The sequence below is a fragment of the Dipteris shenzhenensis genome, chromosome 12, assembly GCF_047967505.1.
Source record: "Dipteris shenzhenensis isolate YYH24624 ecotype China chromosome 12, Dip_SZ_1.0, whole genome shotgun sequence".
NCBI lineage: Eukaryota > Viridiplantae > Streptophyta > Polypodiopsida > Gleicheniales > Dipteridaceae > Dipteris > Dipteris shenzhenensis.
This window is the reverse complement of record NC_141607.1, coordinates 33730358-33744966: the sequence shown is the minus strand read 5'-3', so window position 1 is coordinate 33744966 and position 14609 is coordinate 33730358. Positions and strand designations below refer to the sequence as shown.

The following is a 14609-nucleotide window of genomic DNA, read 5'->3' as shown; positions in this document are numbered from 1 at the left end:
AGTCTTCGTACTGAGTTTCTGTTGGCACTCCGGAGGTGAATGATAGACTCAACCATGACGAATGCTAGCACTAAAGGAGAAGGCTAATCAAAAGTAGTCCAAAATCTCTTCATTTAAGCTACAATTTCTTGTCAAGTCTAAACAATTTCATTTTAGTCTCTCCAAGACAAGCATCTTATCTAGCTGATAGGGCAACGCACCACTTAACATAGGAAGAATTATCACAAAACCCACCAGCCGGAACATGGAAAACACAACATAGTGCATTTTCAATCTTATGATAGTCACTCATAAGGTTGAAAACCATAAAGCATAATAGGGACTGGCTACTACGATATCCCCACTGACATCATCAACGCCCAACGGTGGGTATAGACCATACCTATAGATAGGATGTCCCATGTATCGACCCCCAACCACCCCCACCCAACCACACCTATCTACACAAAGAAACAATCATATGCATGCTTCTTCAAAAGTCCGAAGAACAAATTTTAGACGTAAGTAGTTTTTACATCTTCAAGCCTAAAGTTAGAGTCGTGCTCATTGAGGTACCCAAGCGCATCCAAAATATCAAATGTAAGTATTTCTTATATCTCTAAGCCTGAAGTAAAACTTGGTCAAAATCAAGTGGAAGCCTCTTACAGCGGAATACTATACATCCAAATGTACAAAAATGAATATGATGGTGGTTTTCATTGGCAACAAGGAAAAAAGGAACAAGCGGACTTAGGGCCTTTTCCCAGTAGCTGTTAGTGAGCTTAACATAGCTAGTTCTATCAAGTTAAAGTTAACCTTAAAATAAAAATTACATTCCCATTATGTTATGCACTAAGTGGCTTAAATAAAACTTTCGAGGTATTTTATATACAAAATGGTTCATCTCATCACAATGGATTCTTCTTTTCAATCTTTTCAAGACCTTTCAAACGAGTACCCATGTTGTATAGTTCCAAGTTGATCTTGACTATGAAATTTTCTTAACAAGAATCTTGCTATAAGTATCATTCCCACTGCTCACCCTTAAGTCAACCGTTAAATTTTCACATTTCAAGTTCTCTCTCTTCTTAAAAGTCCTTAAAGTACCTATTTTGAAGGGGTTAAATTTACAAACATTTTTAAGGAGCAGTTAGGAGATTTAACTTACATTCTAAAAATGCTAATGGAAATACACATAATGTGGCATGGGAAGGTTTTGGGGTTTAAACCTGACCTCCCTATGTGGTAATGGAAATAGGCCCTTAGTCACTAATGGCATTCTCTTGCTTGTCTTGGCATTCTGTAGAAAGAGCTCTGTATAAAGAGCATACAGATATATTGATCTAAAAGGCAACGGCTTGTCTTTTGCTGAAGAACAGGCCAGAAGGTGCCCCTGGGGGCAATAGGGCAGTCCAAACTATAGTGTCTGCAGCTTCCTCTATTGTCAATGTGCCTGTGTTGTTGTTGAGATCTGTTTTGGCGTAACCAGGGCACACAAAATTCACATAAACCTTTTGGCTCTCAGCCCTATTTTGCTCCAAAGATTTGGCCAATACTCGGCCGTAAGCATTCATGGCCATCTTGCTAACTCTGTAATTGGGATAGTGTGATGGCCACCTGTTGATTTCTGTCTTGCCTTCCTTGACATCTCCCAGATATTCCTGCACAAACGCTTCCACTTTCTCCTCCGACAGATTGTCTGCATCCAACAACTCCTGCTTCCACTTTGGGTGCTCCAGATTCTGTGCCATGTGAGGTTTTCAGTCCACTCTCATCCATTCCATCCATCAGAAACCGCATTCACAATTCTTCTTTCACGAAACAGCAATTCATTCATCCTATCTTTCACAAAAGCTAATTCTATCCGTGGCACACAGTAATCTCGAGGATGCCTATCTTGAGCATTTCAATGTTCAGATTTTACCTCCAGCTGCCCAGCCCTTGAACTGACATTTACGATCCTTGCTCCGGCAGATGAGGCTTTCAGAATGGGCAGTAATCCCTCGGTTACTCGCTTCACGCCTTCATAATTTGTGTCCAATTCCTTCTTGGTTGCTTCATAACTCTGACCCAAACCCGCAACGGCTGCGTTGTTGATCTGCACATGTCAACAGATTTGACCATTCAGATGGGGGAAATGAAAATTTTAGCAGCATTCTCGAGTGTTTCATCTGTCCATCAGCCATAATACATGTATAAATAAAACTAGAGCTGAAAAAGCTTTGCACAAGCTCCATACCAAGATGTCAATACCACCATAGCGTTCCCTGAGCCAAGAGGCCAGTGCGGAGACTGAATCAGAACTCCCAACGTCTAAAACATGAAAATCTATAGTCTCCAGCCCTTCCTTTTTCAGCTTCTCGACGGCTTCCATACCCCTCTGCACATCGCGGGCTGTCAAAACCACTGTAAGTCCCTCCTTTGCAAGCAGTTTCACAGTGCCAAATCCGATTCCTTTGTTGCTTCCTGTTACTACGGCAACCGTTTCTTTACTCCACCACCTGAAGTACATCGTTGATCAAATTTTTTTCCACAAGCTTCTAACCTCTCACAAACTCTCTCGACCCATATCACATCAGCTGAGAGATAGAACACGGCCATTCTTGACGGCAAGCGTGCAGGTATAATCAAGCTACATCTATTCCTTCTGTACCCACAATCTGCAGTTCTAGCTTCTAATCGGAAGACATGACCGTGAACTCAAATCAGTTCGCCCAAAACACTCAAATGCATGGCGGAATTTCATAATTGCTTTGTGGATTGATAGACAGAGATAAGAGTGCGAAACATTACCTTGGAGATGCAGCCATGCCGATCAGTATGGAACGACGATAAAAAAAATGAAGAAGCCAATTGTGATTTTGTAAAATTGAGGTGGAATGGAATTATCTATAGGCAGTAGAAACACAGCAAAGGAAAAGGTCAACGTGATGTCCCGAGTGATGTTGGCAAAAAAGCTACACGAGTGACGTCGGCATATTTATCACACGAGTAACGTCACATATTTATCACATCAGCTGAGAGATAGAACACGGCCATTCTTGACGGCAAGCGTGCAGGTATAATCAAGCTACATCTATTCCTTCTGTACCCACAATCTGCAGTTCTAGCTTCTAATCGGAAGACATGACCGTGAACTCAAATCAGTTCGCCCAAAACACTCAAATGCATGGCGGAATTTCATAATTGCTTTGTGGATTGATAGACAGAGATAAGAGTGCGAAACATTACCTTGGAGATGCAGCCATGCCGATCAGTATGGAACGACGATAAAAAAAATGAAGAAGCCAATTGTGATTTTGTAAAATTGAGGTGGAATGGAATTATCTATAGGCAGTAGAAACACAGCAAAGGAAAAGGTCAACGTGATGTCCCGAGTGATGTTGGCAAAAAAGCTACACGAGTGACGTCGGCATATTTATCACACGAGTAACGTCACATATTTATCACATCAGCTGAGAGATAGAACACGGCCATTCTTGACGGCAAGCGTGCAGGTATAATCAAGCTACATCTATTCCTTCTGTACCCACAATCTGCAGTTCTAGCTTCTAATGACCGTGAACTCAAATCAGTTCGCCCAAAACACTCAAATGCATGGCGGAATTTCATAATTGCTTTGTGGATTGATAGACAGAGATAAGAGTGCGAAACATTTCCTTGGAGATGCAGCCATGCCGATCAGTATGGAACGACGATTAAAAAAACGAAGAAGCCAATTGTGATTTTGTAAAATTGAGGTGGAATGGAATTATCTATAGGCAGTTGAAACACAGCAAAGGAAAAGGTCAACGTGATGTCCCGAGTGATGTTGGCAAAAAAGCTACACGAGTGACGTCGGCATATTTATCACACGAGTAACGTCAAATATTTATCACACGAGTGCCGTCAGAAGTCCTAGAGGCCATTTCTGCCCACGCCTAGGGCTGGTTACACACCGCAAGACTACACCTAGTTTGAGGGCACAGGGTGGGCGCATGTCTATCCGCCACCCCTTTACACATTGGGCGGTGGACACATTTTTGCCAAAGATGTCTATCCGCGGACACTTGCACATCGCCCGGACCCCAACCGATGGACATGGATTAGAAATAAGGGTTAATTTGCCTAATTATAAAAGTTAAAACATACAAACTTACCAAAATCCCTTCTCCAAGCAAGACTTAAGGTAAATTTCACTCGAAATGATTACAATTACAGAGAGCAGGGCAGTTGAACCCCTTCATCACACTTTCATGTGCATCTCTCGAGCTCTCTTCGAGATAAGGGGAGAAGGGCTAAAAAGAGAGATGCACCAACCCTCCTCCCCCCTTCCCGTTTGCAAGCATAACAATGAAGTAAGTGTGCATATGCTGAAAAAAAAGAATAAGTTACAATAAGGAACAAATTACTCACCACTGTCCTCGCTATTAGCTTCTTCGATTGAATCCTCGGATTTTTTTTGTATGTTTAAAAAAAAGAAAAGAACGTCTTTTTCGAATTAAAAATGCTTGTGGACGTTCAAAATGCAAAAAACACGTTTTCAATAACCGATCAACGTACATCGGTTGACCGGCTATATATTGCCGGGTGTCTCCCTACACCAACTGGTATTTTCCTGCAAATACCGATCGGTGTTGGGAGACACCGGTCGGTGAACCACTACACCGACCGGTATCCAATACACCGATCGGTGAAACCCTACACCGGTCGGTGTATTGGGATTACACCGATCGGTGTAGTGCTACACCGGTCAGTGCACACCGACAGAACACGTGGCGTGCATGCATTGGCCATCAACATCGACATACTGGCCGGTATGTGGAGTTGGGTCCAATAAAAGGGCACCTTCGCGGTATTTTTTTCGCCTTTCATCGAAATTCATCGGTTAATTTTCGTTGTTTCCCGCATCCCTGCTATTTTTCGTTGCTTGCCACCTTCTCCTTCACGCTTTTGGTGAGCTTCTAGCCTCACTATTGTTTTCAGTTAGGGCCGGGTGATGGCTCGCTTCGGCTGGCTAGATTCACTTCCCCTTAACTAAGAGAAAAGAGAGAGCAATATGTTATATGTTTGTGCTTGCTTGCTTCTCTGTGTGTGCTTGCATGATGTGTATCACTTGGGGCCAGATGATGACTCGCTTCGGCCGGTTGGATTCATCTCGCCTCGCGTGACGTTCTAGTAGTATCATGATTAAGGCCGGGTGATGACTCGCTTAGGCCGGCTAGATTCACCTCACCCCAATTGAGAGAGGAAAAGAGAGAGAGGAATATGTGTGATGCTTATTTATGCTTGCTTATATGTGTTTGCATGTATGATGTCTACAGTCTATCACTTGGGATCGGATGATGACTCGCTTCGGTTAGTTGGATTCATCTCGCCTTGAGTGACGTTCTATTAGGTAATATCATGATCAAGGCCGTGTGATGGCTCACTTCAGCCGGTTGGATTCACCTCGCTTTGGTCTACTACCATATATTCATATATATTGTACATAGTTGTCAATAGAGCTGGTTATTGTCCGGATAATAGCTCGCTTTGGCCAGTTGGATTCATCTCGACGACGACCTTCCCAACGAGCTCAAGATGTGTGATCACACAATGTTGATCTAGATCATCTTGGTTCATTACATCGTGATTGATGTTATATATTTTCGTGTTTCGCCTTTAATAGCCTATCCTCCTACGATAGCTTGATAGGGTTTGGTGGAGAAATTTGTATGAGGCGCGCTATTGCTTGTAGGGTCCACGTTATAATTATCTATTAGAAATTCATGTTAGCATGTGTGCATAGATCTCAATTTTATCTCTTGATTTTTTCGCTTTTGTTTTTGTAATGACTGTTGAGTGTTAACGTCATGCATTATGATTGGGCCTAGATGTATGAATTACTTAATTGCTATGCATTGGTTTTCGTATGTACACGTAGTGGTGGTAGAAGAACCTCACAGGTGCTTGCGTAATGATTGTTGTGTGAATTAGATCTATGAGTCTGCCTTTACTCATGGCAGCCACCCCTTCAAAGAGAGAGAGAGACACTTGGAGAATCGAGTTGCAACACCTTGTCCGCAGGGTGTGCATTCGACATATTTACAAAAAAATGAAATTATTGATTCAATGCTTAACAAAATTACAATGATAATGATTTAGTGACTACCCATAGCAACACATTAGCGCATACTTGCTCAATTTGATTGTAGCTGGGCGAGGCGCGGAGAGGTGGAGCGGATAGGCGAGAAAGAGGCTGTACTAAATTTCCTACCGAGAGTGCTGGGTGATATAGTTGTACAATGGGAAATGGTAAAGCAGTCAGAGCCCTTGACAGACACAACAAGGTTGAAGCCCGATAGGTGGCTCATAGAATGGAAAGAATCCCATGCTGCCATTCATAGGAAAAACCATAAGGAAAAAGGTGCAGTTCGTAGACTATCGAATGTCACCATGCAATATTATACCCAAATTGCTAGTGGCTCCTCAGAAAGAAGAGACACGAGAAGTCAAGATGGCAAGGCACAAATAGATCTGAGCACGAAGTTTTCCGACATGTGCTCTACAACGGTACACTTCCCACTAGTTGCATTGACAATTCTTGAGGAATTAGGCGGGGGAGTGGAAGGAAAAGTGTACTGGGTTAAGATAGAGGGTGTGCCTGGTTTCAAACCAACCCTATCTTATGCTGGTAAGAAGTTGAGGCATGATACTGGACATGCACATAAATCGTTGAAGACAGAGCTGGCAATGACTGTAATGCATAGGGCCGTGTGTCGCGCAATTGGTTACACACACGTTAGCGATCTTTGGTTAATCAGTCCATACTTCAATGGAGCTAATATTCATGACATGCTCATGAGCCTACCTTCCATGCATCATGATTATCCGAGCAGGGCAAGGTGAGGCAACCCTCGCAAGCAACCTCCCAATGTGTGGCATGATACACGGAGTCAGATGCAAGCACGCGTGTTCTGTAAAAATGCTCCTTCCATTTGCACCACTATTGGTAGTGCAATGAAAGCAGTGCACTGAGACACACTGATTTGAATGCCGAAAACTATGTGCTGGATTTCACACCAGATGGGAAATCTGTGTGGGTGAGCATTATTGATTGGGGAAGGTGTCTCCATAGAACTGAGAGCAAGCCCGAGCAGGTTTAGGCACTTGGTTTGCACTAGAGCTTTACGCAAGAAATGATGCTATACCTCAATCAAATGGCGCATGGTCAGACATGTCATATTGCTATGCTGTCGTTGCCGAAATAGCCAACTTCCTTGTGGAGGTCCGCTTTGTCAAGTGATGAACTATACTCAGGGCATGTAATAAAGTTGTTGTGGGATTGTAAACTCCACTTGTGCCAGATGAGCCTCGGGAACGGATGACAATGGATTTTCTGCTTACTAAACTTCATGCACACCGTGCTGATGAAAATGGCGCAATGCGTCCAATGGACGATATGAATAGTTATCTATAAAAGTTGCAATTTTGACATGTCATATTTCCATTTGCAAGTCCTGTACTTTTTAAATATTCCTAAATTATATTTTGCACTATTTTGAAATGAATGTTGGATAACATTGAATTGGTTGTTTAGGATTTATGTTTTGATATTTCAAGAAAATAGTCTTCTACAATAGGATGAGAAGCAAATGTGTCTGAATGTATGTATGTATCATGTCCTGAACTCGTATCTTTGCTATTGTTTAGGCTTTAACATTTCACCAAAATAATGCCATCATCATCAAGAACACCCTCTTGACCATCCACACAAGCCAAGTACCAAGCCCAAGATGAACGCACAAGTTGTAGTCAAGCGATGAAGTTTATGATGGACGTGGTTGATGCCACCAGTGGTCCATCATAAACTTCATCGCATCTCTTCACCAGTGGTTGATGGCAGCGCATCTCTCTCTCCCACACACACACACACACTCTCTCTCTCTCTCTCTCTCTCTCACCCCTCTCTCTTTCTCTCCTCTCTCTCTCTCACTCTCTCACTCTCTCCTCTCTCTCTCTCCGCGTTGCTGCGGCAGTGCGCCTCTCCCACACTCTCCTTTCTCTCTCTCTCTCTCGCCTCTCTTTCTCTTCTCTCTCTCTCTCCCACTCTCTCCTCTCTCTCTCTCTCTCGCCCCTCTCTTTCTCTCCTCTCTCTGCTCTCTATCTCTCTCTCCCCCCCACTCTCTCCTCTCTCTGTTCTCTATCTCTCTCTCCCCCCACTCTCTCCTCTCTCTCTCTCTCTCTCTCTCTCTCTCTCTCGCATTGCCGGGGCAGTGCGCCTCTCCTAGACTCTCCTCTCTTCTCTCTCTCTCTCTCTCGCTTCATCCCTCTCTCTCTCTCTCTCTCCCTCTCTCTCGCCCCTCTCTTTCTCTCCTCTCTTTGCTCTCTCTCTCTCTCTCTCTCTCTCTCACTACCATGGAAGTGCGCCTCTCCCACTCTCTCTCTCTCTGTATCTCTCGCGCCCCTTGTGCCCTCCTCTCTTTCTCTGCTCTCTCTACTCTCTCTCTCACACTCTCTCCTCTCTCTCTCTCTCTCTCTCTCGCTGCCGCAGCAGCACGCCTCTTCCACTCTCTCCTTTCTCTCTCTTTCTCGTGCTTCTCTTTCTCTTCTCTCTCTCTCTCTCCTCGCGGTGGCAGCGCGCCTCTCCCACACTCTCCTTTCTCTCTCGCCTCTCTTTCTCTTCTCTCTCTCTCTCTCCCAGTGTCTCCTCTCTCTCTCTCTCTCTCCCTCTCTCGCGCCCCTCTCTTTTTCTCCTCTCTTTGCGCTCTCTCTCTCTCCCCCCCACTCTCTCCTCTCTCTCTCTCTCGTGTGTTGCCGCGACAGCGCGCCTCTCCCACACACACACACACTCTCTCTCTCTCGCCTCTCTGGCAACACGCCTCTTTATCTCCTCTCTCTCTCTCTTTTCTCTCTCTCTCTCTCCTTCACGTTGCGCCTCCCCCTCTCTCTCTCTCTCTCTCCCCCTCCCTCTCTCGTGCTCTCTCTCTCTCCCTCTCGTCTTGCCTTTCTCTCTCTCTTGTCTCCCTTTTCCCCTCTTGCGCTCTCTCTCCTTTCCCTCTCTCCCTTTCTGTGTCTCGCCTCTCTCTCCCTCTCGTCTCTCGCCTCTCCTGTAGCCCTCTCCCCCTCTCTCTCCCTCTAGCTCTCTCTCACCTCTCTCTCCTCTCGCGCAGTCCTTTCTCTCTCTCCCCTCTCTCTCCCTCTCGTCTCTCTCTCTCGTGGCTCCCTCCCTCCCTCTCTCTCTCTCCTCTATCGCGGCCCCCCCTCTCTCTCTCTCTCCTCTTGGGTGGCCCTCCCCTCTCTCTCTCTCTCACTCTCTCTCTCTCTTACCTCTCACCCTCTCTCTCTCTCTCTAAACATCTCTCCTCTCTCTTTCTCTCTCTCTAAAAGTCTCTCCTCTCTCTCCCTCTCTCTTTCTCCCTCTCTCTCTCTTTTGCTACCGAGGCAGCAAGACTCTCTCTCTTACAATCTCTCTCTAAAAGTCTCTCCTTCCCTTTTTCTCTCTCTCTCAGTTCTCTCTCTATAATAAAATTTCAAAGAATACAAATTTAAAAAAAAGTACCTGGAAGAAAGTTGAGATCCATGCTTGTGCTTGCTTTTGCTCTTGCTCCTCTTTTTGCTTCTCCTCTTGCTCTTCCTTGTTGAAATGAGAGAAACAATGAGAGGAGGAGAGCATAAGAAAAACTAGGGTTTTAAGTGCTTCTCTCTCATTGGTCGTTCTATATCATTATCTCCTCTCCCATTGGCCTCTCCATCACATTATCTTCTCTCCCTCTCCCACCCACCACTCCCATCCTCCCACCTCCACCTCTCACTCCCACTCCCATCCTCCCACTTTCACTCCCATCCTCCCACCCCCACCCCTCCCCCCCCATTCCCACTCCCTTTCCCACTCCCACTCCCATTCTCCCATCCCCACCTCCCCCATTCCCACTCCCACTCCCACTCCCACCCCACCCCTCCCACCACTCCCATCCTCCCACCCCCACCTCCCCCATTCCCACTCCCTCTCCCACTCCCACGCCCATTCTCCCACCCCCACCTCCCCCATTCCCACTCCCTCTCCCACTCCCATCCTCCCACCCAACCCCTCCCACTCCCACTCCCACCCTCACCCCCCCCCCCACCTCCCCCATTCCCACTCCCTCTCCCACTCCCACTCCCATTCTCCCATCCCCACCCCCACCTCCCCCATTCCCACTCCCTCTCCCACTCCCACTCCCATCCTCCCACCCCCACCCCCATCCCCACCTCCCACAATCCCACTCCCTCTCCAACTCCCACGCCCACCTCCCCTCTCCTACTCCCACTTCCAGTTCCACACTCCCACTCTCCCTTTCTCCCACTACCACCCTCCCAACTCCCACTCCCATTCCCACATTCCTGCTATCAATTCCACTCCTACTTATGAATCCTAATTAAAACTATTACTTAAATAAATGATATTACTGAAAACACTCATAGGATTTAAAGTTTAGGGTTTGGTGGTTTGGGTTTAGGGTTTGGGGGTTTGGGTTTAGGGTTTAGGGTTTTAGGGTTTGGTGGTTTGGATTTAGGGTTTGGGAGGTAGGGTTTAGGGTTTGGGGGATAGGGTTTAGGGCTCACGGTTTAGGGGTTAGGGTTTATGGTTTGGTGGTTTGGGTTTAGGGTTTGGGGGGTAAGGTTTAGGATTTAGGGTTTGGGGGTTAGGGTTTAGGGTTTAGGGTTTGGGGGTTAGGGTTTAGGGTTTAGGGTTTGGGAGTTAGGGTTTAGGGTTTAGAGATTAGGGATTACTTCTTATTTGTTAGGGTTGAGGGTTTAGAGAATCAAGATTAACATTTACTATTTAGGGATTAGGGGTTAGGGTCTAGGGATCAGGGATTAGGGATTAGGGTTTACGAGTTAGGGTTTGGAAATTAGGATTTATAGGTCAGGGTTTACGGTGTAGGATTTAGGGTTTAGGGTTTAAGGTTTAGGGGTTAGAGGTCTAGGATTAGGAATTAGGGGTTAGGGTTTAGGTTTAGGGTTTTGAGGTTAGGGTTTAGGGTTTAGGATTTAGGATTTAGGGTTTAGGGTTTAGGGGCTAGAGGTCTAGGATTAGGATTGAGGGTTTAGGAATTAGGGGTTAGGGTTTCGGTTTAGCGTTTTGAGATTAGGGATTAGGGGTTAGGGTTTACGGATTAGGATTTAGGGATTTAGGATTTAGGTTTAGGTATTAGGGTTTAGGGTTTAGGGTTTAAGTATTAGGGTTTAGGAATTAGGGTTTTAGGATTAGGATTTTGGGATTAGGGATTAGGGGTTAGGGTTTACAGATTAGGATTTAGGGGTTTAGGATTTAGGTTTAGGGATTAGGGTTTAGGATTTAGGGCTTAGGGTTTAGGGGTTAGGGATTAGGGTATAGAATTTAGGGTTTAAAAATTAGGCATTAGGGTTTAAGATTTAGGGTTTAGGGTTTAGGAAAAAGGGTTTATGGTTTCAAGGGTCTGGATTAGGGTTTAGGGTTTGGGGATTGGGGGTTAGGATTTAGGGTTTAGGGTTTGATTAATTTTTTAAATAAGATCTAGATTTTGAAATAATTAATAAAGTAGATTATTGAGAAGAGAGTAATGTTCTTTATAATGGTTGTTACAGCTTGTTTACAAAGGAAACTCACAAAGGAGACGGCTACAAAATTTATTCCAGGGATGGAGGTGATTCTATGTTGTAAAAGAGAAGTAGTTGCATTTGCTACAATCCATGAAAGTGATCCAAATTCTATTTGTCACTTTAGAAGACTTGGCGAAGATAAGGTGGCGGTTATTGTATCAAGGATTCTTAGTGCACATGTTGAGCTAAAGCATAAGTGTGGGGATATGGAAATCCTTGGAGATGTTATGCCCTATAATACTTCCAACAAAGCATTTATTGCATGGGACAGAGATGAGACTTATCCAACACATGTCATCAGGAATACAAAGTGCATATCTTTGGATTTTAGAGTGGGAGATATTTTACAAATGTTATCATTTGCAAATAAGAATGTAGCAGAAGGTCAAGTCTTGGGATTTGAATAAGTGGAACACTGGACATTTGTGCAGATGAGAATTCAAAAAGTTACTGATGATGGTATGGATGATAACTCAATCTCATTGGATGGTCCCTACTATGAGGTAGGTAAGGATTTGAGATGAAGCATGCAATTTTTAAAGATTGGAAAGACTCGGCATGTGGTTTTTAATGATAAACATAATGTATACTACAACATCAAAGAATTGAAAGAATATGCCAATGTACCAAGCTCTATTCCTTCAGAGATGGATGATTCCAATGCACTCAACTATAGCACTGACATCTTACCAGAAGTTGATGAGTTCATTGGTACCGAGAAAGAAAAAGATTTCACAAGTGATGCCTTATCCGGGGTGGATGAGTTCATGCACATTGAGAACTTGGGCAAAGATGTCAAAAGTGATATATTTTCAAGCATGGATGGCTTCATGGATACTGATAAAGTTCTTAGAGTCAAACCAAGTAGCTATGGAATTATGGAAATCATGCACGATAGTATAATGAGTGATGTTCTCTCTCAAGTAGAGGAGTTTCAAGACGATGGAGTTATGAAATCCATAGAAAGTGCATCAATGAGTGATGTTCTCTCAGGAATAGATGAGTTTGAAGATAATTCTGGACACTCTATCACCACTGACTATGGAGTTATGAAATCCATAGAAAGTGCATCAATGAGTGATGTTCTCTTAGGAATAGATGAGTTTGAAGATCATTCTAGACACTCTAATGCCATTGTGACAAGTGGTTATATGCTTGTATCAAAAGTAGGGATGAGATCAACAAAGGACTATTCGGTATTTGACTTTGATTGTGAAATAGATAATGTTACAAATGGTTTGACGAATGTATCAAAAGCAAGGATGACATCAACAACGGACTATTCAGTATTTGACTGTCAGAGTGATAAGATCAAGGATGCAACATCTCATGAAAACAACGTGACAAATAAATCTTACAAGGAGAACTACACAAATCCAAATAAGAATGTACAGAAGGTCCCAAAACGGATATACAGATGCATGAAACGACAACGATTCTAGGCAGATCCAGAAAAGCAACCAAAGAGAATAAGAGTAATGAATGAAGATGTTATGCTAAAAGAAATGCAATCTACATGCTGTAAGCGTAGATGTATGCGATCCATTAACTTACATGTTATCAAGGGCTGTAGAGAACATGTCTGGCAAAGGAAAGGGAGCAGAAGAAATGAATACTCGCTCACGAGATCGTCTTTCTTTCTTGTAAATGATAAGAGAAGGCAAAGTTCATGACAACAGATAAGGCCTCTTATAAATGGAAAAAGTGTTTGCAATAATGCATATCGCATTATTACAGGATTATCACATGGCACATATTGGAATTTGGCTAATAAAGCAAAGTATGGAGTTAAATTTAACATTCATGGAAACATAGGAAGGCCCAAAACAAGAGCCTCAACGGTTGCGGCAACAGCAATTTTGAAAGATTACATTTATGAAAATGCCTTACGGCAACCCCATCTATCAAAAATGCATCTTCCGATAGGTTTGACTAAAAAAGAAGTATTTAACTCTATTGGAGAAACACAGAGGCAAAGAGGGCATGCACTGGCATCTTTTCATACTTTGTATACTCTTTGGAAAAAAAGCTTTGGACATGTTAAAATCCCAAAGAGGCAAAAAATATCAAAGTGCAATGACTGTGATGATCTAAAGCGAGCACTTGAGAGTGCAACATCTCCAGAACAAAAAGAAGCTTACAAAAAAAAGAGAGAATTTCATCATGGACTTGTTCGACATTCTAGAATAAAATATGCATTTTGGAAGGAGCAAGCTATTTCTCACCCAAATGAGTACATGTGCGTTATTGTAGATGGTATGGATCAAAATATAACAACATTACCTCGATTCGTTAACACTCCACCTAAGCTACAAGGAAAATACTTTTTAAAGACACATCTATGTGAAGTGTTAGTGCATGGATTTAAGTTTTTTGCAGACATATGGATTGATTCCTTGCATCTACATGATAGCAATCAAGTTGTAACATCTGTTATGAAGGCAATTCACAATGTACATGCAAAAAAAGGTCGCCTACCAGCAACTTTGAGAGTACAAGCAGACAATTGCGGATGAGAGAATAAGAATGTACTCTTCTTTGCATTCTGCTCAATGCTAATCACTCTTAGAGTCTTCAATGAGATTGAATTTGGGTTTTTGTTGGTTGGGCACACACATGAGGACAGCATGAGGATATCGATCATGTATTTAGCACGGTTTCAAGAGAACTAAAACACAAGGAGAACACAAGGACATGGAGACGATGGATGACTTGATAAGAAAATGGGGGAGGCAAGTTGGTGGCCGTAAGGAAGGAACAGTATGCTCAATGGTTGAGAGGATGTATGATTGGAAGAGCTTTATTCTACCATACAAAAAGGTGGTGATGCCCTGATAGGTCATAGCACTGTGCATGTCCTGTATCATTTGATGCATGCCGTGTCTCAACCAATTCAATTCTTGTCTCAAATGTAGATCCCTTGTAAGAATCCATGTGTACAAGACCCTCATCCAATGCTGCAATGTGTTTTGTCTCATCCACTCTAGTTCCTCTCTCATTTGCATTACCATGAACCAGGTCTTCATGGCATGTCTCATCACTTC

General features: G+C 43.6%; 1 protein-coding gene across 2 annotated transcripts; it reads right to left on the bottom strand.

Annotated features, from left to right (window-relative positions):
- Positions 1 to 1133: 1133 nt before the first annotated feature.
- LOC147896115 (short-chain dehydrogenase/reductase 2-like) lies at positions 1134 to 3693 on the bottom strand. Of its 2 annotated transcripts, none has more exons than XM_087383215.1 (4): positions 3641 to 3693; positions 2219 to 2482; positions 1904 to 2077; positions 1134 to 1721 (listed from the first exon to the last, which is right to left on the bottom strand). In XM_087383215.1, the coding sequence occupies exons 1-4, from the start codon at positions 3653 to 3655 to the stop codon at positions 1323 to 1325; spliced, it is 852 nt and encodes a 283-aa protein (XP_087239341.1). In that variant the 5' UTR covers positions 3656 to 3693; the 3' UTR covers positions 1134 to 1322. The 2 variants fall into 2 exon arrangements, with proteins under 2 accessions (XP_087239341.1, XP_087239340.1); XM_087383214.1 differs by lacking the exon at positions 3641 to 3693 and adding an exon at positions 2773 to 2927 and having other exon boundaries at positions 2219 to 2480.
- Positions 3694 to 14609: the final 10916 nt, after the last annotated feature.

Bases quoted from the DNA above. Each gene is read 5' to 3' on its own strand.
- LOC147896115 (XM_087383215.1), bottom strand. The intron at 2,078-2,218 runs GTATGGAGCTTG...TGACATGTGCAG, and splicing joins ATGGTGGTATTGACATCTTG to ATCAACAACGCAGCCGTTGC. The intron at 1,722-1,903 runs GTAAAATCTGAA...CACATGGCACAG, and splicing joins CAAGGGCTGGGCAGCTGGAG to AATCTGGAGCACCCAAAGTG.